Genomic DNA, 27,865 nt, shown 5'->3' with positions numbered 1-27,865 from the left:
GATAGCTGGAATCATAACATACTCTTGGCAGACTCAGAGGCAGAGCCAGGCTGCACCGGGCACTGTGAGGCAGGAAGCAAGTGAAAGGTCGAGGATACAGGTGGGGGCTGTATCGCTCCTCAACGAGGCTTCAGGAGACAGGAGCTGAATCTAGTGTCCGGGCCCTGTTGAGGCCTGGAAACGGGGACTTTATAATGAAATAACGTGCACACTGGGGAACGTGGCAACGTAGCTTTACATAGGCCTGATATTCGTAGTATTCACGAGGACTGGAAACTGGCATACTAGAGGTGGACACAACTATAATTGCGTCATTAATCGGACATGGGGAATAACATATGCATATTGGTCATGCACACATACCATATGATGGATGAGGCGTAGGGACACAGAACATGGCAAAATTTACTTTTCCACATGCAGATCAGGTTTCTTATGGAAACAGAGATTAGATGCACAATATTTTGGAACAGTGTATCCTTCAACGTTGACTAAACCAAGAACCTTACATAGGAGTTCCCTCCTGCGAGGTTTTGGAGGATATTACCTTTCACCCACTCCAGACGTCTTTGGAGTATTTGGGAAAAGGGGTCTGAGTGAGAAAGCACGACTGAGTTACTCTAAATGTCTTACGTTAGTTTTATCGCCCTTTCCAAACGCGTTGGGCGCCATGTAGTGTAGTTCCTATCTTCCCAATAGGCTCTGCGCATTGGAATAATACCTACAGCAGTAAAGGCCTAGGCCAGACGTTAACTAGGTCTACTACTGTCGATACTAGACTTAAGTTTTGGGTTTGCCAGCGTAGCTCAGAGTTCGCTAGAAACTTTCTCGAATGTCCAGGAAAGAATTAACTCCCCTGATTAGACAAGAAGGGATTTAGTTTCTGACAACCATAGAACATGACAACTTTGCTCTCCCCTAATCAAGAGTCAATCTCGAGAGTCGTGTGAGCACAAGGCAATTATTTTACTCAGTCAGTACGTGCATTCTTAGTCTCATCAGATTGTAGAGAAAAGGAAGAGACGGGCGTGTTCAATAAAAAGGTGTTATTTATTGATCAGTCTCTTTTCTCGTACAAGAGAAATGGATCGATATTATTGCAATACTTATAGTTAAGTAAAGTGCATACATTAAAAGCAATAGTATAAAATAATACTGTAAAAACATTGATATGGTTTCTGAGCCATATGATGTTTGAAAATGATTAAAATATATTTACATACACATATACATTTGACTAAACGTACTCAACTGGTGTTTCTAAATACGCCTACCCCGTGTACCTGACCTAAGTCTAATGCGTGGGCGGGAATAGAAAGTTACAGTTTAAGTTAAGTTTGTTTTTGCCAAGTGAATAACTAAAGAATTCTCTGTGAGGGGTTATTCAGTTCTGTACCTGGAATTTAGGATGAATGAGGAATGGTATCTCTTTCTCTGCTCTCGATATTCCAGGCTGCCTGCGAGGGCTGCCCAGAAGCGCCGGTGCTGGGTCTCTCGGCTTGAGATAGCAGCACGTCTCTCAGCGCGTCAGGAAGGCGGGGCTGCTGCCAGCGGGGTCTGCTTCTGCTCTCGGCTTCGGCAAGTATGGCTGCTCCGTCTCGTCACCACGCGTGTGTTTGCATAGGGCAAGATCGGCAATATTTATACCTTAAAGGTGCCGAGATTGACGTAAGGATGGACATAGATACGTCAATAAAGATGTCATACGACTTGCTCGTTAGCACATTCTTTACTAAAGTTCTCTGTGAAATCAAAACAATGGCCGCACGGATTTTCCAGGTTGTCATAGGTTTGATTTGTTATGAGAACGTCGTATGCCTTATCAGGGGCTGGAGGAATGTCGCTTGTCTAATTAGATCTCAAGCGTTATGACCTAATCAGATAACACGTTCCTGTGCCATAGTGTGACTGCGTCAGATAACGGTATCTGCATCATGGGGGCTTTTCTTGCCTCATGGGCTGACTGTTAGTTAACTTGATAGTTAGTTTAACCAGAATAGGGTCAGGAATAGGGGGATCGATTCAGAACCTATAGGAATACATGACACCAGCTATATCCCTCTCACCCTCTTGCTGTCAGCCATCAACACCACCATTCCCAACAACTTGGCACTAGAGTGATCAAGCTATGCTGCGAGTAAATCAGGCGGTTTGAGGGAGCAGCCGAGAACCTTGTGCTAAGAGCTCAGTTACTGTTTGATGTGTGGATGCTGTAAACACTACTTTATTTTTATTTACCGGCTATAGGGAGGGTGCCAAATGTCAATCCATTCAGGGCGCTATCTTACCAAGGGCCGACTCTGCTTCAAACCCTTTACTTAAAAGATGCAGTTGCCTGTTGGGGTGGGTGACCCTCCCCGCCACTAGAAACAGAAAGCGGGTTGAAGCCTGTGCTTCCCCTCGCTACTGCCGCCAGATCACTACTTAAAGATTCAGAGCAGCGGCAGCCCAAAGCAAGAGTTCTGAGCCCTACCCCCGTATACACACAAAAGTTAGCTCCCGAGGCCAACAAACAATTTCAGGTTTAATTCAGTACTCAATGGGTTCCTCCTTCCATTTTTCAGTGAGCATTATCCGTGCTGTCAGATTTGCATGCTGCAGCTCTCGCTCCACAAAGCATCTTTCTTCATCATCTTCTCCTCCCACTACCGGCGAGCTCTTCACTAGGCACATTTTTCCTGCATGTCCTACGAGGCCTCCAGATCTCTCTTGGTATCCACGTCAAATAAAGAAACCTTTGCCTTTTATTTGTTGATGGTGCTTCACGTGCTGCTGTGACTGCTTTTAAAAGTCACAGCAGCATGTGTTATCTTCTCTAAAAGAGGCGCATTTACTGCCAGCCTTGCTACTTGTAAGCAACCACTATAAGTACAAAGTGCTTGTATTCCACATCTTGCAGGTTTTCAAAATACATAAATAAAAGGCATTGTCGGAGGCAAGATGGCGCCCACGCAAGTGGACGGGTAGGCTGACCGCTCCTTGACTCACCTGCAAGCCTGCAAAACGGTTGGGAGAGACGCAGCGAGAGTGGGAGAGTACGCTGGGTATAGAGGAATGCTGTTGCAGTGAGTGGTGGATTACTAGTTGCAGCGGCTTTCCGATAGTCTGAGGGTTGACTTTCTCCCACGTTTGCAGCAGCCGCTGCAGCTGTGGTGGCTCTAGGTGCTGAGCTCACGGACGGTCGGGCGGACGCTTTTCGACGGTCTCCACCGCAGCGGCTTCAACGGCTGGTGGGAGTCTTCGGCAATCGGCTGGAGTGGCTGGCGAGTGGCTGGTGAGCGGCGAACCTGGATAGGAGAGTAGCGTGTGCGGCAGAAGCTAGCAGATAGAAAGCAGTTAGGCAGCCGGCTACCAGCAACACCGGATAGAGGCCAGGAGAGTGAGCTGCCGCTATGCTGCCTAAAGGTACAAGGGGGAAGCCGCAGATACCTGACGAGCAAGGAGAGAGCGGCGCCCCCACCGAGGTGAGCAGAAACGCGACTACCCCCGCGACTACCCCTGCGCAAATAGCTGTTATCAACTCTAAAGGCCTCCCTGACACAGCCAAAGGAAAGGGAGGGGGGGCAGAAAAGAACAAAATTATACCGGCAATCTTCGCAGCCGCAGCATTGGGAAAGGATAAGTCTAAGGGAGGGCTCACAAAAGGGATGACAGAGGCATCTTCCTCTAACATTAACTCAAATACTGAAGAGATCTAACAAACTGGGGAGAGTCTACCTGTTGAGAATGGTGTACCTTTGATATCAGGAACCGGCGGTGGGGGCGAGGACAACCTATACAACAGGATGCAGACTCAGGAGACTTTTATTAAATGTCAGAACCATCTTTACCCTTATCCTGTGAGGATTTAGTCGCACAATATGCTCAGCATATGAGTATGGAAGGGGGTAGCCGAGCTAGTAGAATTTGTTTGGACGACTCGGTAGATATAGCGGAGGACAGCCCATCTACCGTCTGCAAAAATGTAGGGAAACCCCCAGTCAATATAGGCGAAGATGGTGCGCTACATCAGTCCCAGGAGGACTCTCCCAATGCAACAAATGGCGACATTTCATTAGCTTTGATTTACGAGTCTATAATGTCCCTTCGCGATGAGACAAGGGCAGAAAGTCAAAGGGTCCAAACCTTATGTCGCAAGCTTCAGAGTTTGGTTCGGCGGATTGCGAAATCGCAGGCAGACTCCGCAACTAGATTCATTGAGGCTGAGACCCGCATCTCCAACTTAGAAGACATGGTTGAGCAGCAGAAAGGGGTGGCAGATGCACTACAGGGAATAAAGGAGGACACCCAGTGGAAATTAGCAGATTTCGAAAATAGGGCACGTCGCAATAATCTGAGGGTTCTCCAAGTGCCAAAGGAAAAGAGGGCCAGGATCCACGCAAGTTTATAGTGGACTTATTTAAGAATGCTTTTCCGGAGTTAAGTAAATGGGACTGGGACAGGGAAATTGAAAGAGCACAGCGCTTCCCTTTCAATACTCGGGGATCCGCTGGTCAGGCCACTGGCAACTTAGGTGAGAAAAACCTGGGTAGACCTAGGGTATTGTTAATCTCTTTTAACAGTTTCTTAGCCCGGGAGGATGTCTTCAGACTTGCCAGATCAGATAAGCGGAGACCTGGCCCAGGCTTTGAATTTTTTGTCACCCCGGATTTTTGTAAATATACCATGGAAAATCGCTGGCAGCTTCGTCAATTAATCACCCCACTTCAAGCCAAAGGAGCACAAGCTTAGCTTTTGAACCCTGCAAAATTGAAGATAATATATAAGGAATGCACACAATTTTTCACTACTGCAGGGCCGGTTAAGGAATTTTTGAAAAATATTTAGAACCGGGGAATTTTTGGCTTACTGTGTAAAAGATTAATTGATTGGACTTGGCTGTGGACTGTAATACCTGTAATGATATGTATTCAACCTGGTAATTATTCCTGTTGGTTCTTTACAACCGGTATTGCCTGTCTTTTCTCTTTTCTTCATTGTCTTTTGTTTTCTTTCTCTTCACGTCGTAGAGGTGAAATTAAGATAGGCGAGAAGGGTTCATAATCCATGTTCTCTCGCATATGTAGTCTCTCCTGAAGTAAGGGAGGGAACTTCCCTTTTTTTTCCCAGTGTTACAGAGGGCTTGTGGGTGGGTATGAGGAAGCTGCCAGCACTCATCTGCAGGACCATAAGTCCTAAAGCCTTGTTATTGGGAAGGGAGGGGGGGCATAGGGGGGGTTTGGGTTTTTTTGGGTGTAAGGGAGCTAGGGGGTTTATGGTGGTGGGGTAAAAGGGGAGAAAAAATCCACACTTTCAGATAAAAACAATAAAATGAAAAGAGAGTTAATTAAAAGTTTGAATGCACTGGGAAAGAAGTTTTTTTTGTGGCAATGGTATTGCTTAGCTGTGTCAAACATCATAGGGGGATCTTACTGGGGATACATGGCCGCTAGAGATATTCGAATAGGCTCCTTAAATGTTTCAGGTCTAAATAACTTTAATAAACGGAGGAGGGTAGCTGCTGAGTTACGTTATGTCTCCCCGGATATTATTTGTATTCAAGAAACACATCTTCCATGGAATAAGCATCATTTGTTAGCAGAGTTGGATCTTTCTGTTTTAGCCTCCTCACAACAAACAGGTATGACGCGAGGGGTGGCTATTTTTGCTAAAAAGAGTTTGTTTTCTGTACGGCGGAAATTAGCAGATAAAATTGGTCGATGGGCTATTCTTGAACGTGCCGGGCGGCTCGGGACCTTTACTTTATGTAACATATATGGGTCCAACTTAGATGAGCCTGCGATTTTTGAAGAACTCCATATGGAGCTTGCAACTTGGCCCACCCCCTTAATTATCTGTGGGGATATGAATATTAATCTAACTGGTCAGGATATTGTCGGGGGGATAAAAAGGTATAAAGGCCGGAAACCACAGGTGTGTAAAGCGCTTTTTAACATATTAAAGGATTATGGTCTGGCGGATGTTTGGAGTACTCTGTTTCCCGCAGACCCCGGATTTACCTTTTACTCCCACCCCCATAAAAAGAAAGTGAGGTTGGATTATTTTTTTATGGGTACCTTGTACTTAGCCAAAGCTAAAATGCAGATTTACCCTAAAATTGCGTCAGATCATTCGCCTATTGTTTTAATACTTCCCGGGTGGGGGGTATTGGGCACTGTTAGAAAATGTTCCTTTGACCGGAAATTGTGTTTGAATGATAAGTTTATAGAGTATATGACAGGGTGGTTAAAGGATTTTTTTGATAATAACAGGGACTCTGCTTACAATAGTATTGTGTGGGATACCCTTAAAGCTTGTTTTAGGGGGGAGGTCCTAAGTTTTGGGCTAGCTCGTCAAAAATAATTTAAATCGGAAATGGAGATGTATTATCTGGAGCTGCAATCGGCTGAGGAGAAGTTGACTCGGGGAATAGCTACTCAGGGTAATTTAGACATCTTAGAGGATGAGGTTGCTATAAAAAGGGCAAACATTTTGGGAGTTTGGGATAGTGAGAATGCGAGAAAGTACATGGCACAGAGGAAAATTTGTCATGAATATGGCGAATCAGTAGGAAGATCTTTAGCCCTTAAATTGCATATGAATGAAGCAAGCCGAAATATTGTAGCATTAAAAGATAACACAGGGGTTTTGAGGTCTGATCCAAAAGAGATTTTGGCCATTTTTCATCAATTTTATTCTAAACTATACACTACGGAGCAAAGTGCGACTGTGGAATTAAATCTCATTTCATTTGGGGAGCTTTCCAAATTAGATTCTGTAGTAGCTGACATGTTGGATGCTCCGATAACGCTGGAGGAGCTACCCAACGCAGTAAGAACGCTGGCGATGGGACAGGCAGCGGGCCCTGACCAACTACCTGGGGAGATATATAAAGTTTTTTTTGATGATTTAAAAGAGATGATGTTGGCCACCTTTAAGGCAGCTCAAACCGGGGTAGTACCAAAGACATGGAATGAAGCTACAATTGTAGTTTTCAGTAAAAAGGGTAAAGAGGTAGAACTCCGTGGCTCATACCGGCCCATCTCACTTTTAAACTGTGACGGAAAAATATATTCTAAGATCTTAGCCAATCGCCTTTCTAAAGTCATATCTTCTTTAGTTTCCAAAGACCCACATGGCTTTATACCTGGCCGGGGGACGGTGACACATATGAATAAAGTTATTACCTTGTTTGATATTGCGGAGGTAGAGAGACGTAAACTGGGGTTGATTCTGCTAGACGCAGAAAAAGCGTTTGAACGCGTGGAATGGCAGTACGTATGGCTACTAATGGAGAGTATGGGATTCCGTCAAAAGTTCTTGATCGCATTGCAAGCTTTATATGAGTCACCGACAGCTAGAATAGCATCAATGGGATCAATCTCAAAAATAGTCCGGATTACTAGAGGTACGAGGCAGAGGTGTCCCTGCTCTCCTCTACTCTTCGCGTTATATATCAATCTTTTTATTGTAATGCTCTCCAGAAGCCGGTTTATTAAATCCTTTGTGGTACGTAGTATCCCTCATACAGTATTCGCATATGCGGATGACATCGCAATAACATCAGAGGATCCGGCCTCTGCACTGACTGAGATCGAACGGCTAGCTGGGAAATTTGGCTGTATGTCCGGATATAAGTTAAATGCCATGAAAACGCAGCTTGTATGTGCTGACACTGTGGTAGTAGATGATTCAAGACTTGTTGTGGAAGCTACATACTTGGGAGTTAAGATCCGGGCATCATTGTCTGCTGTAGTGGAGGCAAATTGGGGAGCACTATATAGTAACATCGCAGATTCTTTGGAGAGGTGAGGGAGGCTGCATTTCACCTCCATTGGCCGAACGAACATTTTGAAACTGAATATATTGCCATGGGCATTGTACCTTTTTAGAGCAATGCCATTAGAAATTTCGGTAACCCAACTCCAGAAGCTGAAGGCTTTATGCTCTAAATTACTTTGGGCTCCTGGGAAGCCGCGAAGAGCTATGAGACTTATGACAGTATCAAGAGCTAGGGGCGGCTTAGCAGTACCTGATTTTGTTTTGTACTATTATGTCTGTTTTCTTCAAAAAATGGCTGCTTTATTATGTGGAGCGGATGAGGGCAATGCAACAACAATAACTCCCAGCAGCTCCATTTATTATTTAGTTTTAGGAACTGAAGCTAATTGTAGTTTATTCCGGGAAATTGAATGGAGCTATTTTAAAAGAACCAGGTTTAAGACCGTAGATGCAGCAATTAAAATATGGAAGAAAGTACGTAAACTGATTAATTAAGAAGCTCTCTCTTACTATACTCCGATGAATGCGACAAAATTGATTCCATCTATATTTGGCGATAGGACGGCGAGGGTTTGGCAAGAAAAAGGAATTGAGTTATTAGGTGACTTGCATGATCAGAGGGGAACTATTAAACAGTTTGAGGATCTAGCAAAGGCTTATAATTTATCACAGTCACCGTTTTTTAAGTTTCTAGAAATACGCGACTTTTTGTTAATACCGAAATTAAAATTAATTTCTAATCCTTTGATAGAGGCTTTAACGTCTCAGAGCAAAATCGGAGTGCTGTACAAGATTTTAAGTGTGGGTAAAAAGGATGACTTGGAAAAACATACCTCACAATGGGCATTGATATTGAGAGAAAATGAATCCGATATATCATTGGAAGAGGCACTCATTAGATCAAAAGCAGTTCTTATGTCAGCAAACTTAAAAGTTCAATTCTTTAAAACTTTATTTATATTATATTATACACCAGTGCGGATGAAAAAGTGGGGTAATCGTTATAATGGTAAATGCTTCCATTGTGGGGCCGAAAATGCTGATATAGAACACATTTTTTTCAGTTGTGTTAAATTGAATTTGTTTTTACATGACATTGAACGCTTTTTATCCATTATTTTTGGGGATCCACTCCACATCACTCCTGCTTTGATGCTTCTAGGGATGGGGCAGTCAGTCTCAAAAGGGTGTATTATGTATAAACATAGATTGTTTTTATTTGTTGCAATGACTGTGGCCCGTTTATGCATTGTGGGGGATTGGCTATTCCCCGAACCACCAAGGTTTGAAGTTTGGAGGGCGAAAATGTATAGATTAGCCAGCTTGGAATCAAGTTTATATTCATTAAAGGGTGCAAGGAAACGAAAATTAGGGCTGATGATATGGGACCTTTTTCTAGCCCATATGAATAATTGATTGTATGATTACCTAACTCATATATGGATGTATGATCGCCAACTGTGATTTTTGAGTACTTATCAGCCATTGTGTATATCATCAGGGTTCTCTCAAGGATTGACTGTATGATTATTTGTGTATATTAATTTATGATCACTAATTCCGATTTACGACCATTTAGTAGCCATTGTATATATGATAGGATTCGGGAATTCTCAATATCTGGATGTATTAACTCTCTTGGGCACTCAACTCTTGTATTTCTGACTTATTGAGTTTTTTTCTGTATCTTACTTGAACTGTTATAATCATGTGTCTATAATTGTGGAAAAAAAATTAAAAAAATAAAAATAAAAGTCATTGTCATTTACAATGCAAATAGATCGAACTCTCGCAAATGCGAGACCTTTTGCATTGCAAATGCTTGTAATATTTCATGCTGTCAATATGCACTGCATTTGCCATACGTAACATCATGGAGAGACACTCTCAAAAACTTAATGTATGCGCTTTTCATTTTTGTAAATAAATACAGACAGGAAACAGACTGTTTCTGTCTTTATTGACTTGTAAAAATCAGTAAAATAGAAACTCTTAAGTCTTGTCTACAGGCTACATAGTTGTAATGAATTATTTCATGCTACGAGCAAAACCTGTAATGATTATGAAAAACCTTTACCTAAGTTCTGACTCATCCTTTAACTTGACCCCATTGGATGATTCAATACTGCTTACCTTCCTCGTAGGTTCTGCAACGAGCTTCATGGCAGTCAGCGCGTCCGAATATGGCGGCGGATCAGAGTTGTCATCTTTGGGCTCTGCCAGCGAGGCAGTGATGGGAATGTTGTGAGCCTTGAAGTACTCATACGCCTCGGAAGAGGCCACCAGTAGCATCAGATGGCCCTTAGCATCGCGGATTCTCATCACCACGTCTTCGTAAGAGGCTGTCTCCACATTCACGCCGTTCACCTCCAACACAATATCTTCATCTTCCACCCCTGCTACATCGGCGGGACCTCCCTTCGCCACCTGTGGTAATGCACATATGTTAGCACGTATTGTCACATTCAGGGTTTCCTTTATTCAAGAAGATGACCAAACATGTTGTACAAATTCCTGTGATTTCGTAAAATAACAGGGCCTGCAGCAATCAGGTGTCTTTTTCATATATACAAACAGCGGACAGGGAAGAGGCAAGTATGGAAGCCTGCAACAATCAGGTGTCACATTCATATGTACAAATGGCGGACAGGGAAGAGGCAATTATGGAAGCCGGTTTTTCTAAATTGTAGGAGAGTCCATGGATGTCAATTAGGGTGTCGACAGGTGTAGCAAATACAACCCTTAAGCCACCCGTTGTGACACCTGTCACCTTGCTTGCAACCCCTTGCTGTTTGTCAACAGCATGAGCCATGAGGCACAGGGTCAGACTGATTTGCATATGGCCATGTCTGAACTGGGGTGGCAGAGTGGGCTAAAGAACGGTGATGGATTAAACCCAGATCTGTTGACTGGGTGTGAGTGTTTGATTGGTTCAGATGCTCCGTCCATCACCACCCCCTTTTGTACTGCTTTGGCCACCATAAGTTGGCAGGGTATGCTCAGACGTGAGTCCCTTGCTCACTTTGCCACTGGATTCAAGCAGGCCTGGCTGAAGATGGCTGTAATGCCAGAACCGGTCCTAGGAAGCTTGAATCCGGTCCAGGGAAGGCATGGCTTGGCAGTTCGGACTGGCCTGTTCCCATGAGGCACAGGGTCAGACTGATTTGCATATGGCCATGTCTGAACTGGGGTGGCAGAGTGGGCTAAAGACCGGTGATAGATTAAACCCAGATCTGTTGACTGGGTGTGAGTGTTTGATTGGTTTAGATGCTCCGTCCATCACCACCCCCTTTTGTACCGCTTTGGCCGCCATAAGTTGGCAGGGTATACTCAGACGTGAGTCCCTGGCTCACTTAGCCACTGGATTCAAGCAAGCCTGGCTGAAGACGGCTGTAATGCCAGAAACCGGTCCTAGGAAGCTTGAATCTGGTCCAGGGAATGCATGGCTTGGCAGTTCGGGCTGGACTGTTCCCATGAGGCACAGGGTCAGACTGATTTGCATATGGCCATGTCTGAACTGGGGTGGCAGAGTGGGCTAAAGAATGGTGATGGATTAAACCCAGATCTGTTGACTGGGTGTGAGTGTTTGATTGCTTCAGATGCTCTGTCCATCACCACCCCCTTTTGTACCGGTTTGTCAACCTTGGCAAGCGTTTTGGTGGCATAAAATCAGCCGCAGTGTGAGCAATGCTTGATTGTACTGCTGTGCTGAAGCTCTGCCTGCAGAGACATCATGATGGCCTGCAATCCGGGCTGGTTGGGGGAAAGAACTTGTCTCACTTGTTGCGATCGAGACCCCAGGCGAGCTGGTGCAGTCCTTGATTTTATACATTGTATGCATCTGCTGTGGGCCTGGACCAGGAGACTGAGCGGGTGAGCATGAAGCATCTGCAGCATGGCTGGGCATGGTTGGACAGTGACTAACTGCACGTGCTGTAGCTAGCAGCACATGTGTGTAAGTGCCAGCACGCACCTGCTGCACCCTACCCTAGCTGAGGACGTGGTGCCTGGTGCGGTATATGTACCACCGTGTTTATGACTGGGTCCCAGGGCCGTCAGTCTGGTAGCACATGAAAATGATTGCCCAGCCCCCGCATGGCAATAAAAGCTGCAATGAATCAGTGCTGCCTCGGAATGTATTCAGATTTGTGCCTGCTGAATGGGTGCTAGGTTCTAAGACTCTAGAGTGACTGACTGGAATTAATGCAAGTTTGGATCCAGGCTGTGAGTGACTTACTTGTCACTCTCTGACTGCGTCGGACAGTTGGACCTGGGGTGGGCCGTAGGGCAGATGAGGTTGTGTGAGAGTGAGACGGAGTGAGTCATCACATCGACACGACTAGAGTCTTGACTCTCCGTCTCCCATTGTGGTGATGCTGGTCATTGTGACTCATGTGAGCTGCTAGCCCTGGGTAAACCTCTGACAGAAGCAACAGGTAAAGTAAGATATGAATATCTATTTTTGAAGTGGACAAGATTATCAAATTCCCTGCAAAACTTCAGAAATGATTGTTAAAGAGAACACATTTCAGGGTCAACCCTTCTAGAAGTCTAGCCATTGTTTATGTTATCTGAATAACACATTAATTGCCATTGTTATATGTCGAACACTGCATCTGTGAAGCCACAGTATGCGCACGCTGGTCAGAGTGTGCTGTTGGACTGGCCAACAATAAATCGTCTGTTTTAAACACCACTAGGACCAGAATGCCCAAACCGGGCATCGGGCAATTGATGGGCGTTTCCTTGGGAGGCTGGAAATGTGGGGGGCAGGTTTTGCTAGTGCGGGCTGGTTTTGTTGCAGTACAGCAGTTTTAAAAGCAATGGAAACTTGTATAGTCCGCAGTTTTCGAGCAACAATATAAGAGTCAAGTTAACTCTGGTGATTTCTTAATGTACCTGCTGGAGAGAGGTTGGAGTTTTGTCTAGGGGCAGTTTTCACTTATATAAGGTAGCACAGGGGGTAAATATCATACTTTAAACAATGTGTACCATGCATATCAAAGAACAATATTTTATGTGGATAGCTCGGTGGGTTACTGCTTTTGTCACAGTGATCCTGTTGTTACTGTGCTGTTCATGAGTTACATTCATAATCTTGCACAGTGAATTATGAACTGGCATCTAAGAGCTGCATGCTAGCTACATGGTACAGGTTAGAAAGTTATGTTTTTATCCAGTCTTTCTATCCTGAGAAAGGTTTGTTTGGGTATACATAAATTCTTATTATTAAAGTCAATCCTAACCACTGTGTTCTGAATCCTGTGTTTATTCTTCTCCAGACCAAGCCCTCTTAGAAAGTGCCTACCAGTATAGATGACATGGGAATCCTACAACGTGTAGTCTCCTTTGCCTTATGTACCATTTTCTATACACTGATTTACACACGTATAATAAATTGTCTCTGTATATGTGTGTGATGGATTTTGAAAATGTGGAATGTTTTGCTTTAAGAGCAGTGATTAATGGAATATTTTTTAAATGCAGACAGTGACATCTGCATTTGAAAAGCAAGCATTCATGCCTTTGGGCATTCTGGCAGTTAGATAAGATGTTTATTGCTGGTAAGGTATGCTAATACAACACAAGCATGTTACTGGTCAACACAAGTACTGTACCAGTGATGTGTATGTTGTCTGTTGCAGAAATTAATGATAGTAAACCTTGAAAGGTTCAATCGCTCTACAGGTTTACAAGTATGTATACCATGTCTAGGAAAGGAAGGTTGCTGGGAGAACTTGACCTGCATTAAATAGCACTGTTATCTACGTTCCAAGACTGATATTTATTTACATTGTACTCTTAGTTTCTAAAACAAATGATGAAGTGAACTTGTTTTGAACATAATAGGCCCTTCAAACCTTCCCATTTTATAAATTATTTGATATCGATAATGGCTGATTTCAACTTGACTAGAGTATTTTCCATTGTTGGTTACTATTTGATAGGTTTCCAATCAATGCTACCTTACCGTAATTGTATATCTGAAGATATTACCTGAAACAATGTATGTGTGCTGCATTTTCAATAGGATTTGAAGTATGTCTGTTTATAGGGTATTTCTTTTGCATCAGTAGAGATTTTTTATCCTCTGTGTGTGATGTACGTGACCAAAAGTTAGATGCATCACTACCATGCTGCTTCCTTTGATTTCACAGGGTCTAAGGGTAATGTGATGTCACTTCCTGTATGTCATCAGGTTAAATGCCCTGCAATATCACTTCCAGTGACATCATTGGGTGGGTCAAAGAGCTGGTGATGTCACTTCCTGGAAGTGACTTCAGTCTGGGGTCACATGGCATATCATGTTACTTCCCCTACCCCAGGCATTTTGATGAATCAATGTCCATGGGAGAATCAGTACTGATCTGATGTTGACAGGTCTAATTTTCCAGATCCCGGTAGCATGAATGGAGGTTTGACTTCTGGTGGTTTATTGCAATGTTTTGTCTCCAGTTTGATGATATCCAAGCTCATGGTTTGATACTGTCCCCCAGTGATGGGTTGTTTGTTTGATAGGAAGTAGGGTTTTGTTGTTGCAGGTATTTTAAGTGATGCTGATGGTCTTGAATATGATCCTGAATGGAAGGGGGAGCCAACGTAGGTCTTTCTACATGGGGGTGGAGGATTATGTGTTCAAATGTCTTCAATAACTGTATGAGCCAGCCCGCTACATGTAGTAAACCCTTCCAGGGTACTACGGTGGTATCAAGAAAAACAAAGAGCAGGGCATTGCCTCTGTCCAGTTGCTCCCAAGTTGTATTGTAAGAGAATCACCTACATTTTCTTAAAGAGGGAGAGATGGAACCAAGCTGTCTTGGCCTTCCTAGCAATGTGTTGCTTCAATGAGAGGTCTGTGTTGAGGGTTAATCCCAGATATTATTCATTTTTGTGTGGCATGTCTGTGGGTGGGTGGGTGGGGTGTTGGGGTTGAAGCTTGGCAGGTTTAAGTATGAAAGCCAAGTTCTAATCGGAGGTGCTGTTGGCAAACAGGAAGAATTCAGTGTTCTTGTTGTTTAGCTATAGACGGTAGTTGACATCCAAGATGGATGAGTTTGAGGCAGGATCTGAATCATTGTATGTTGTTGGTTGGGGGTATTTTTAGATATTAGTTACATATTGATGAATCTTGATGCAGTTTTGTGCTAGAATACATCCAAGAGGTTCTATCTAGAGATTGAAGATCATGGGAGAAAGAGTGGATTGTCTATGCTCTTCTGGAACCTATTTGTATGAGCTGAAACCAGATGGTGAGGTAGGATGTGAATGATTTCAAGTTAGAGCATGAAAATCTCTTGTGTGTTTTCAGGGTGTTCAAGATAGCGGGACAGTCAAATGTGTCCATGGCAGCAGATAGGTTAAGCAAGACCAGGATGAAGGGGTAGTTTCTGCCTTTGGGTGGTAGGAGGTCATTCAGTAATTCAAGTATGGCTGTCTCAGTGCTGCATTGTGGTCTCAAGCCTGATTGTTAGTCCTACATCTATAATATTATTGCTGATGTGCTCCTGTATCTGGGTAGAGATTGCTTTCTTGATGATTTTCCCTAGAAATGAAAAGTGGTTAGTAGGGCGGAAGTTAATTAGGTCTGCTGGGAGACGGATCAGACTGGCTTTAACATGCCTGGGAATATCCTTTAGCATATAGAGATGTTCACAATATAGACGAAGGGTGTGAGCAACTCTTCTTGGAGTGATCTGAATATGGAAGAAGAAAATACTTCATCCTCCCAGGTTGCCTTGCGAGAGATAAGATATTGGAGAGATCCAGGTGCTAGACTGTGGTGAAGGAGGGCCATTGGTTGTGTGGCAATAGGGGATGGCTACACCTGAGGGGTACAAGGAAAAGGTAACGATTTTGTATCCTTATAGTAAGAGGGTTTAACATAACATGTGTATTTGTAAAGCACACGTTCACCCTAGTAACGGTGCATCTTGCCGCTGAAATAACAGATGTATATTGTTACCCAACTCAATGGTACTCATTTTATCGACTGGATGAAAGGCTGAGTGGACCCGCCGGGATTTGAACCTGCTACCATGAGGTTGATCACAGGGCCCTGCAGTGGATGCATTAGTCCACTGAGCCACCAGACCCGGCTGTGATGATGAGGGATTAGCATTCAAAGCCTTGTGTTTTGTGTAGGTTGAGGTCATTGTGCACTTTTGATTTTCTCTATTTCTTCTCTTGTTTTTGCATATACATTTATTTCCATTAATCTCTTTGGGTTTGTCTTGGTGGATCAATTTGTTTAATGGAGCACAGTTCTCATAGTAGTGCTGTAGATGTAAAGGAGTGTATTCATGTCTTTGGTGGGCAGGTGTGTTCTTCTTGGTCATCTTGGGTAGGGTGCTGTAATACTACAGGCAGTTATAATTAGTCAGATTGTGTATTGACCATTGACTCCATTTTACTCTAACTACATTTTGTGAGCACGGTTTCATCTTGTGTCTGTCTGACCCTGCCTTTCAGCTGCGAACGCAGGCAGGCAGGCACAGGTTACTTACGCACACAGATTGTTTATGTTTTCTCACTTCTGTGTGCAAGAGAGGTACGTTTCTAGAACAGACAGTGTGCATACAGTATCCAAAGATGAGAAACCGAAGAATTCTGCCTCAGGTCCCATCGAGCCTGGTCAGCTCCATTGAGTGACCTTGACATAGAGAGTGTAACCAGCACCTACAGCGCAGATGAAGGGAGGGGGTGCTTCGAGAAATCTCTCTGTATTATTAGAGAGTATAAAGATGGAGACGTCTTGGCGCTTTGACAGGAACTCTCCTGGGAGTGGACGAACTGCCCAGGGCTTTTGTGCCCGGTTGAGAACTCCTGCCTGAGACTGTCAACAGGTTACCCAGTTGTGGTGGCAAGGATAATGCTAAACAGACAGCCAGTGAAGTATTTCAAGTTCTAATTACTTAATCTTGTGCACATGCAATTATCTTTCTATGCATTTATTCTTGCATATATACATTCACTATATGCATTTATTCTACATGTGCATTATTGGCATTTGATATATGGGAACTTGCTGCAATAAATATTCCCCTTTACTTGGTAAATGAGTGTTGAGCTTTGTTTATATTGTGTTTTGCTATTCTAAAGTGTGTAGAGTCCTATTTTGAAGAGTGTTCACATTGTGTCCTGGTATTTTGAAGTCTTGTTTAGGTGTTCTGAAAAAAAGCAAGACAGTTGCTTAGTTCTTCTTGGACGTTTTCCAGATGGATGGCTTTGATAGAGTGGAAGGTTGTTTTTTCAAGTTTTGGTTGCTCTTAATGCTGAGATTTACTATATGTGAGAGTGAAGGGGTGGACAAGTGCCTGTATGCGTACAAATAGCCGATCAGGACACTGCCATAACAAAACTGCTGAGTCCATCGTGTATATTTTCTACATGTGGAGAATCCTGGAGCATCCTTTAAGTGCACTTGATGAAAATGTTTTGAGTTTTATTTGCAGGTGAACACCCCAAACCTTATCCATGCATCCCCTCATTGGCACCATGGTAGGTCTTTGTGAATACAATCTAATACAGTGGGTGTAAACCTGAGATACCCATTGATCTATTCAGATTTACTACAGAGTAAATGATTGTGGATCACACTCAGTGTTTCTACATAATAATCTGGTTGGTTCCATTCGAATAAGCCAAGTTGAGAAATCACACAATGTTCTCGTTTGTCAAATGAAAAACCAGCATCGCAGAAGGACTAGAAAAGCTGCTGTCCACATTGCAGAAGCTCTTAGTAGAGGAATTCTTGCCTCATTTCATTCATAAATGGTTATTGATATTTATCATGTAGTCTGCCAAAGTGTATGCTTTTCAAAGAGGAACACGCACTCTCAAGTGAGCCCGGCATGAACAGCAATCCATGTGAAAATGTATTTTTTGTATAAGAAGACCCTATGTACCCCTACTGCATCTTTCCCAGCCTGCCCTCCTTCTGTCGCCTGCACTCTTTTTTCCGAATTGCCCATTTGAAAGCTGCTATGTTTTTAACAAGGGGTGCCTTCACAGCCACTGAGAAACATTGTTTTCAAATCTCTTTTGATTTTTCGAACTCAAACATAATATTGTGGAACCTGATTGGACACTGGGGAAAGTCAGGACAACACAGCAGTGGCATGTATGCTGATGACTGGGCAGCCTAGGGTTGCTGCGTGGCCTTCTGCACCAGCACCTCCTATCCCCATGAGGCATGCGCACTGAGGGAAGAAAGCATTTCCACCTGTAACACAAACTGTGTTACCCTTGTGCCCATGGACCAAATTCAACATTGTTACGTATATTGTGTAGGCAAGTCAGGACAGCAAGTATTATTTTGCTTCAACATAGTCGAGGGAGGCAGGAGTGGTTGTAAAAAATTACAAGGTAACAAAGTTGGCCAGGAAGCCTTATTATCTATGAAATTAGTTGCAGAATTGTGGGTTAAAAGTCACAAAAGAAAAAAGGTGGGAATGATATTTACAGCTTATGGTAAGCTGGGGGAAGTGGTTAGAAGGAATACAGGCTATGAGGCAGAGCACCTTACTTGGTCCAGGTGCTAGCAGGCTGGCTAAGAAAACAGTAGGTCCGTCTTATGGAGGACCAGGAGGTCGAATCCAGAAGTTTAAAAAAAGAGGCTGATAGGCCTGGTACAGAACCAGCTGCTCTCAATTCAAAGTTAAATGCATGGATTATGAAAGTTGGAGAACTGGGAGACAAGATGGAGTGTTAAAACCAAACAGTAAGTGAGTTTTGATTTGTGTAAAAGGTTGGAAGAAGTTATCTTTTATGAACAATATGTGTCATTGAGGAATGCGTTCATAATTACTTTTCATTGCAATTGTTTGACCATCATAGATCTCTTAACTATAAATTTGCTATATTTACATAATGTCCTTATTGTGAAACTAATATCTATTTCTGACCTTCTACTACACCCAACTTTGCATTCTGGTTAATGTCGTCTTTTTGTCATTGCTGTACTGGTAATGAAATCGATGAGATGGGTGTTTCTGATAACAGCATACAGAGCAAAGTATTTTCAGCTCCGGTGAAGTTTTGCGAAGTTCACCCTAGGATTTCCAGTTAACCTATGCCTCAGCAAATGTTTCACAGCAGAGAGATCATTTTCACTCTACCTGAAACAAGCCAAGCTGGGAAATGTCTAGACACCTTTGTCACAAAAGTCACGATTCATGAGGTTGTAAAGTTTTCCACTGACCTTTGCAGAGGTTGCCAAAGAAATTCTTTGTGCACTCCTACAGAGCTGCTTCATAGAAAGGCTATCACAGGTAAAACGGGCTTGTACCTCTTTAATGAACTGTCCCGGCATATTCTTAATTGCGTTGAGGTGGAACCCATAGCCACTGGGTCCTTTCACCAGCTTACAGAGCCTAGCCTTATGCAGCACCTCTCCGTTGGTAATAGGCGTTGTGCTTGGGGCTGAGGCTGGGGCCGGGGCTAGTCTTGTGGTTGCTGCTGCTGGAGCCGGGACTGTATTCGCTGCTGCTGGTGCCGGGGTTGGATTTGCTGCCGCAGTCACCACCGGGCCACCCTTAGGTGCCTCTTTCTCTCCGCGTCCATAGAGGCTTGGAGAAACTCCTGCCTGCAAAATGAAAGGTTCAAATAAATCATCTTCATTGAAACATCCCTAAGAAGGTTTTTACCATTACCTTAAATTTTATTAGGTCTCATTCACAAAGATAATAAAAAACAAACATTGGCAAAGGCAGTAGGTCTGGCTCGTTGTTAGAGGGCATGTTTCGTACTGAACGTATGAATGTGGGTGTGGTGCAACCGTGCATCCACTAGAAAGATCCCACATAAAGGGCTACGATAATATGGAAGCTGAGTGTCGGACTCCTTTGCTAGACAGACTGCAAAAGCCGGTACAAGCTGTACACTTACAAAAGTGTGTGACTCAAAAGGAATCATGTGATGAAGTGTAGATTGTAAGTTGTGAACCTATTAACACACTCAACAAAATATGCCACAGTAGATACTTTATGTGAACAGCCAGCCAATGCAACCTTCTCCTGGGACAATGTGTATAAGCATTGAAAGGAATTTTTTATTTTTGATGGAACATTGTATGGGGATGTTTTTTTAACCCAAACAGGGTGTGATAAGGTGGGTAGATATAGCAACATTATACAGAAAGGCAAACATGTATGCATGTATACTTAAACCACTAAAAGAGGAGTTTGTTTTACAAATTAGTATGGGAAATATTTAGTATGTTTGAAAAAGTATGCATAGGGTGTTAGTAGGCAGCATAGGGTGTTAATGCCATATGTACAAAACAATTGAAATAGAGAATTGCTGTTTAGGATGCTTAAAACCATAACATGCACAGCGTGGGCAAAGCATATTGTTTAAAACAAAGTGTAATTAGCAATCACCAATTTTGCAGTTTTTTTAGCAAGAGAAATTTATCAATTGTTTATCACCAATGTGACAATATAACTGCGCAAAAGGCAGGTATTTTTTAGTTGCATTTTTCGAAAAGCCTATTTCTGCACACTGATTTACTTTGTCAAATGGAATAGCAATGGAAAACGCACACAAAGACAGTATTTTACTGTATCTGTAAACAAGCCTATGTGGACAGGTATCTTTACTTTGTGAACACACTAAACCGAACTTCATCATGAAAACTTGACAACAAAGTAAACAAATCAATGAGTGCAAGGGCGATTAGTGAATAATACTGTTGTCTTGAGAGGCCCCCCCGCGTCTAGGGGAGGGGGGCCTTTAGTGGCATTTTCGTGCGAGAGGAGGCGGCTAGAGAGAGGCTCGGCCAGTGCACAGGGGAGTGGTCAGCAGGAAATATGAGGAGGTAGGGCAAGGTCTGAGTGCGTCACTTAGGTGCGCAGGCAGCCTCCCCCAGGGAAAAAAATAAGAGCTAGGAGCACGAGGGAGAAACCCTCTTTTGTCCTCTTGCCTCGGGCGCTGTGGGTCGCAGCCAGAAGCAAGTTGCCCACCCACCCATCCCTGTTGTTAAAGGTAGAACTGGCGGGGTCCCGGGCAAGAAAAATGGCGGGGACTCCTTTTTGGCGGGGACTGGCTCATCCTGGAACCGGGAGGGCAGTCAATGGGGCTCCAGGCTGGCGGGAGAGGGGGCCGTCCTGCTGGTGGTCCTGGACTCTCTGACCCTACCCGAGATGCCGGTGCTTAGAAGAAGCAATTTGGTGAAAGGGGGTTGAAAGCTGAGACGCAAGGAAAGGCGCAAAGCAGTACCAGGCGGCCGCGTCTAGGGCGTAGACGACAGGCAGTTACCTGGAATGGAATGGAAGCAATGGAGATGGGTTGTGGCCTGCTGGTACAACCCACATCCAAGGTGGCTCTGGAGAACCTGTATTGTAAATACAATTGTAACCTGTGGTGCAAACTAATATTGCACGACCCAATGTATCAATGTGTGTTGGATTGGTTTAATAAAGTTGGTCTAATGTTGACAATGCATTAACAAATAAAGAGAGCGTTATCTGAGAATTAATAAAGACTACGCAGTGAAGACCAGACACTTTGTGTGGTGCCTTTTGTGGTGGACCAAAAGGGAGGCAAAGGATGGTGGGACGAATCACACGTGATATGCCTACTATTAACTAAGGCACCCCCCTTCCTAAACAAAATGCCATAAGCCAGCAACTAAATTGTTGTGGCAGCAAAGTAAATACATCAAACAAATCACAATGTAGAGAGAAATGTATTCCTAATTCGATTATAAACATATAATCATAATAGAGGAAGCATACAAATATATTAAAGTGCAATAAAATTACGTAAAAACAACGCTGAGAACACGATCATTTCATATTGCTACACTTGCTGTGATTCAGCCATCTTCCACGTAAGTGGCCGTGCACAAAAGTAGAGTCAGTAGCATTTTCTTCTTCAAAATCTTTATTTCGATCACATGATCATAAAAGATATACAAAATTGTCACATTAATTAAAAATGCAGAAAATATCATTGTGTCATTAATATAAAAATGCATTAAAAAATTAAAACATATAAAGTCAGTAGCAATTAAATTGCTCCGATGCAGCACCTGTTCAATAAAATGAACATCCGATTTGAAAGAGAGCTAGAAATAAATAAACCTGCACCAGCCTAAGGCGTGTTTTTAGAATAATTCCACACAGTAACACATAGAATAGGCAGGCGGCATATAGTAAAAACAAAGTTCAGGCTTATGCTGATAAAACCACGTGTGTTAATAATTAATACTAGGGGGCCCATTAGGATGGCGGGCGGATCGCCCCCGCCGGGCCGGCGGTAGCCATCGCTGGCCCGGCGGGGGCGATCTGCCCGCCATCCATGCCTAATTGAGCCCCCGCCATATTAGTATGGCTGGGGGGGGTTCGTGGCGGACGGAAAGACCGTACGCTGCTTTTCCGCTGGTCGACTCGTCGACCTGGCGCAAAAGGGGCATAATATGTTGGCGGTGTCTGCAAGACACCGCCATCCATATTATGATGCAGGCGGAGAACAGATTTTCCATCGCAGCGTTGCCACCATGGAAAGGCAGGCGGTTCTTGCTTTTGGGGGCCCGTTGCGGGTCCCCAGTGTTTTGGGGGTTGGGGGTGCACATGGTGGGTACCTATGGTACCCCTCTACATTTGCATGCACAACGTGGCAGGCACCGTGCAGTGCCTGTCACGTTGTGCATGCAAATTCACAACATGCTTTTTTTAACTTTGTGGCTGGTGCTGCTTACAGCACCACCCGCCAAAATGTAACAAATGCAAGTGCCACACTGGCAGGCACATCCTAATTTGAATGGCGGGACCGCTGCAACATTGGCGGTCGGTCCCGTGCTCCGATGCGGTGGTGGGTGGACATAGTCCGCCCGTCATCGTAATAGGCCCCTAGGTGTTTACGTCTGAATAATTGATAACCTTTACAGAAAAATAAAAAATTATAAAAAATTTGGTGGAGGATTTATCACATGGGCAAAGTATGATGGTCTTAAAATCAAATTGACCTATAAGAAAGCAAAGATGGCATCTAATGGTCCCTATGCAAATTCCGTCAAAAGTGCCCTTTCCTATGCATTGCTTACAGATGAAAGATATGGCTCAACACCAATAACGGTTTGAATGCTAACCAGTGGTTTAGCAAGGTCATGTGGTACCCGGTGCTGGAAAATTTCTGGTCACCCCCGGCTTGACAAAATGGCAAAAATATGTGTTTAAAACACATATTTTTGCCATTTTGTCACTCCCCTCAGTGATTTCTTGTCACAACCCGGCTTGACAAAATGGCAAAAAAAGGTGTCTAAAACACATATTTTTGCCATTTTGTCACCCCCCTCAGTGATGACACCCGGGGCGGCCCGCACCCACTGCACCCCCCTTCCTACGCCACTGATGCTAACCAACGCTCTCATATTGGGCTTCATGATTTACCTACCCTCTCTGGCATCGACTGCCCACCGCAGGTAAAAACTCCTTCACCATGCCAACTTCCCCTTTTGAGATGGCACGAGGTGTGGTGGACAAGTCTGGTCTTCATAGGGCTTCCACTGTTTTCTTTATATAATCCAGCCATTGGATCCTGACCGAGCCCAAAATCGCATGCCAAGCAGTGGACTATAACTTTTTAATGAAAAAGGGCTTTCTGGTTACGCATAAAGAAACCCAGAGGAGGAGTGGGGAAGCCTCACTGCGTCCGTAACGTACGCCAAGCCCAATTATTCATGCAGAAAATGATGGGCACTGCCTGGGTCTACACATAATGAGCATCTGCAAAACTGGTTCTCCTTCCACTGGAGACGAGCACAGTGTCAAAAGCCCCATGTACCAGCCTTATATCATAACACAACTCGACAGTTCAGCTTATAAATTTGCAACAGAGGCAATATCGGTTTACTGCCTATTTTAGATGAAACGTCAAACAGGGTCCCAATAGCGTGGTTAAACGAAGACAGCGGTTGGAGAGACAAGGCAGGAAACTGTTGCAGAAATGTAAGGTCATTCCTAAATAAAAAAATTCCTTAACACAGGTTATTGCCCTTTCTAAAGATAGGCCTGACTTTACTGCTCTGCAGACCATACACCATGTAGTGAGTTTTGGTAGTGTTCGTATCTATATCCAGGTTATCCATGTAAAGTACAAAGTTTTCATTTAGGGCCTGTAATCCATTAGATGTTCAAGACAGCAAGACCGCATCATCATCATAAAGTAAATCTGGGCTAGGCTTGAGTTAATCATTGGTAGGTCTTTCCCTTTATTGGTACGGAATGAGATGCCCATCCAAAAGATCATAAACCATGAAAAATAAATGAAAGGTAATTACTGAAAGCAGATGGCTGAACGCCAAGTTTCTCTCTGTATTAGTCCTTCCAGACAGCTGATGTTGTCTGTAGCCAGACCTAAAAAAAACATAAGGTCCACCATGTGCATGCTTGCCTATATGAAAGGGTGCAACATTCATGCATTTGAACATTCTCAAGTAATTACATATGCATGGTGCGTAAAATGCACATTTTGCAAGATGACATGTTTTTAAGCTGGCAAAACTGAATATTTTGCATAAATCCATGTGCATATTGAGAACAAGCAGCTTGATTATGGGCAATACGATGTAATAGGAAATTCATTTTGAATTAAAGCTTTAATCAATGGAAATATGTTAAATTAAATTAAATATATTTTGGGAAGTTTTACATTAAAAAATGAATACTCATTCATAGAAAAAGAATCATGTGCATTAATAATTATTAAAAGGGATGTGTAGTTTGAATTAAAATCAATGCATTTAGTTTTTAATAAATTGAATCATTACCTTATTTTTTACATTATATTTAATTAAAATATTTTATAATTGGATAATACATATATACTCTTTTTATATATTTTAACATTCATTTAGATTTATTATTTAGATTTATATTTTTCACTATTCTGTTTTAAGCCCGTACTATTTTCTTTGCGAGTGTGTTGAAGCACCAGTGGTTGGATGTACTTACTACAAAAGTGTAAGTTACTACTAAAGTAGGAGTTAGTAAAAAAGTGGAATTTGTGAATACCGAAAAATAGTAAACGTACTCAAAAGTGGTTTGTGAATAAGGCCCGTGATTTTGTTTATGTATTTATTTATTGCATCAAACATAGCAGGTTCAGCATCGTTTCCACAGCATTCTTAATGTGCTGGTTATCTGATCCAACTCCAGCACTGGAGATCACTTTAAGTCTTATTTAAGTGTAAACGTGTATGCTCATTCTTGACAGTTATGCCTAGAATGGGTAGGTCAAAGAGGTAAAAAAAAGGTTTGGTGTTGTTTATTTTTTAATAGTGCTGTAACACTGAATCTCCAAAGTCTTTCCGGCACTAAATGAGGTAACATCGTGCTGCTGTTTTGTTGCTTTCAAATAGAACATTGTTATGTTTGAATATTGGAGTCCTATGACACTTTTGATGTACAGTAGAGTTTTGAAGAGCGCCATGTACAGATTGGGAAGCTTGGAGATAAATACATGTCTCTATTAACTTCAAAAGTTGTTCTAACTTAGACTGACTTTGACTTTTCAATTTTGATTGTGTATTGTGTATTTTTTACAGGAACAATGAAATACATTAAGGAGTTTGCCATTGAAGTCCATGCATGTCATTAATATAAGTTAATCGTTTGCTATATGGAAAGTTACTGGTGTTTTTTAGGTCTTGCCAGATTAGCTTGCCACGAGGTTATGTCTAGGCTATTGTTTGCTAAAAAAAATTCTGAAGCATAGCGTTCTTTGCCACAAAGATTTATAGTTATCTAAGAAGATAAGTCTTACATTGTTGCAATTCTTGAGTTCCAAATGAGGTCTTAAAAAATGATGTTACTTAACTTACTGTAAAGGATAATGGAATGCATCCGTGTGGAAGCTATACATTGTATTGGTTGAGGTACATTTGGGTAATGCTAAGCTTGCTTTTACCATAGCAGCAGGAAGGTGGCCTGTGAATGAATCTGTGGGTGCAAAAGTTGTGATTTTGTGCTATATGTGCATTTTATAAGTGTAATATGTTCACGTGGTTTAAGCTTTGTTTCTGTTTTCTGACATTATAAAGGGACGTGTAGGACTAGGACATTTCTATGTGGATATCACAATTCCAGTGAGTTTTTTGGCGTGATTGGTGGATTTGTAAATCTTGGTTTTTGAATCTATTGCTTTCGGGAAACATCCTTTACAACGCAACTTTTACCACGCAGTGCCTTTACGACGCAACTTTTACAACGCAAACCATTACAACGCATTGCGCTGCGGGGCGCTCTAGGATAGGGAATAGGTTTAATGTACTATCCAACACCTTCCCTACTATCCACGGGGACTGGAGTTGGAATAGTAAATTAAACAATTCACTATCCAGTGCCCCAAAGCACTATGCATTGTAAAGGCATGCGTTGTAAAAACAGCGTTGTAAAGGCATGCGATGTAAAAGCATGCGTTGTAATGTCATACATCCATTGCTTTCGCAATTATCATGTTTTACAATATAGTATGGGCACAACGAGACATTCCCTCCTCCCCAACTTTCGTCACTTTACCGCCCACTACGCCCTAGAACTCTCAGAATTCAGGGTATGTTGTTCACGGCGTAGCCTTTTATTTACATCAAACCAAGTAATTTACCACAGACGTTTACCAAAAAAAAGTATACTTCTTGGATATATAAGAATTATTCACAGCATCACACTTTAACTGCATCAACATGTCAACAGTAGTAAGGGAATTAAGCACAACATTACACTTTAATTTTAACTCGACCATACACTTGAACCACTTGGCCGTACATTTGAACTTTACACTTTAACTTTTAACTCCGCCGTACAGTAGAACTTGGCCGTACATTTGAACTTGGCCATCTCGGCCACCAATGTTCTACTCTGCTGCACACATTGTGCCGGTAGGCCCCAACGCGCTACAGCCAATAGTTGCACTACTTGACATCCAGGGCACCGCATACCGCACCGGCCCTCCGGGGTAGGGACCTGAACACAGGCAGCCTCCCCAAGATTCTACTCAGTCCATACGTTGTGGATTAGGGCAGTAGAGTCCAGGACTACCGTCAGGTCAGTCCCTCCTCCCCGCCGACCCACTGCACACTTGGAATCTACCCCCTCCTGGGGTACATTGAATGGCTGCACCTCCATTTTGTGCATCCCTCTTTGTTGTTAACTGTCAGCGCTTCGTCTCCATGAAGCCTTGCCCTTCCCCCGGGTGGGTGGGTGGTTGACGACGCTCCTGTGGCCAGTCTGTGGTCCGAGGAGACAAAGAGGATGAAACCCCCAAGGCATCGCCTCAAATACGCGTGCTAAGTTTAATTTCTGCTAAGTTTAGTTTTTCACCGTGCCTCACGATGACATCACCTCGGTCAGCCAACCCCTTCCTTGTCCAGGGGCCCCTTGAGGAGGCTTCGCCCCGTGGCGCAGCTTAGGACGCCCCTCCCCTAGGCGCTGGGGGCACCTGTTCATTTCCTCCATTAAGAGTAAGGTATGTGGATGATGGTTTATTTTCTTTTGTATGTTTTTGCAATCTTTTTAATTTTCTGTAGTGCTTATGATTTGAGTGAATGCTTCATGACATTGGGAACTCGAAGCAGCAGATTGTTTAATGTTTGTGGTTGACCAAACTAAGCAGTTTGGGCTGGACTGTTCCTATTTGAGCAAAATCAATGCTGTTTTGCATATGGCTGAGTCCAATCTAAATTGGCATAGTGAGCAAAACAAGGATGGGGCAACCACCAGACACTGTGCCCTCAATTCTCCCTCTCATGATGAGCTGGAAGCAGTATAACTAAAATGAAGACTAATAAGTGTCAAGGTGAATTATGTGAGGAAAATCACTAGAGAAAACACAGAGATGTTTGTATCAATCATTAAAAATATAGCAGATGCTACCTTGAACAGCAGTCATGCTAGACACCATGAATCAGTTCTTATATTAAAACCAGACAACAACAAAAACAGCAACTGCATTTTGGTGTGCATTGTAATAAAACACGAAACCGTTACCCATGATGATACTGTAGGACCCTCTTTTGGCACCTTTTAACTCAAGTCATTATGCCCAAATACACTACTACTTCTAAATACCCCTATTGTTTTTTTTTTACTAAACCCTAGAACAG

The 27,865-nt window shown here is 43.1% G+C and overlaps 1 protein-coding gene across 2 annotated transcripts in view; it reads right to left on the bottom strand.

Moving 5' to 3' along the window:
* The window catches only part of PDZK1 (PDZ domain containing 1), a 147,797-nt gene that overhangs the window by 45,477 nt on the left and 74,455 nt on the right, over positions 1–27,865 (bottom strand). For both annotated transcript variants that reach the window (XM_078656766.1, XM_078656767.1), the window contains exons 7-8: positions 19,049–19,345; positions 9,895–10,188 (exon numbers count right to left, since the gene is read on the bottom strand). In XM_078656766.1, the coding sequence (XP_078512892.1) occupies positions 9,895–10,188; positions 19,049–19,345 (591 nt within the window). The remainder of the gene's footprint in view (positions 1–9,894; positions 10,189–19,048; positions 19,346–27,865) is intronic.

Source organism: Lissotriton helveticus, chromosome 8 (assembly GCF_964261635.1).
Source record: "Lissotriton helveticus chromosome 8, aLisHel1.1, whole genome shotgun sequence".
Classification (NCBI taxonomy): Eukaryota; Metazoa; Chordata; class Amphibia; order Caudata; family Salamandridae; genus Lissotriton; species Lissotriton helveticus.
The sequence above is the reverse complement of the archived record's forward strand: the minus strand, read 5'-3'. Positions and strand labels throughout refer to the sequence as shown.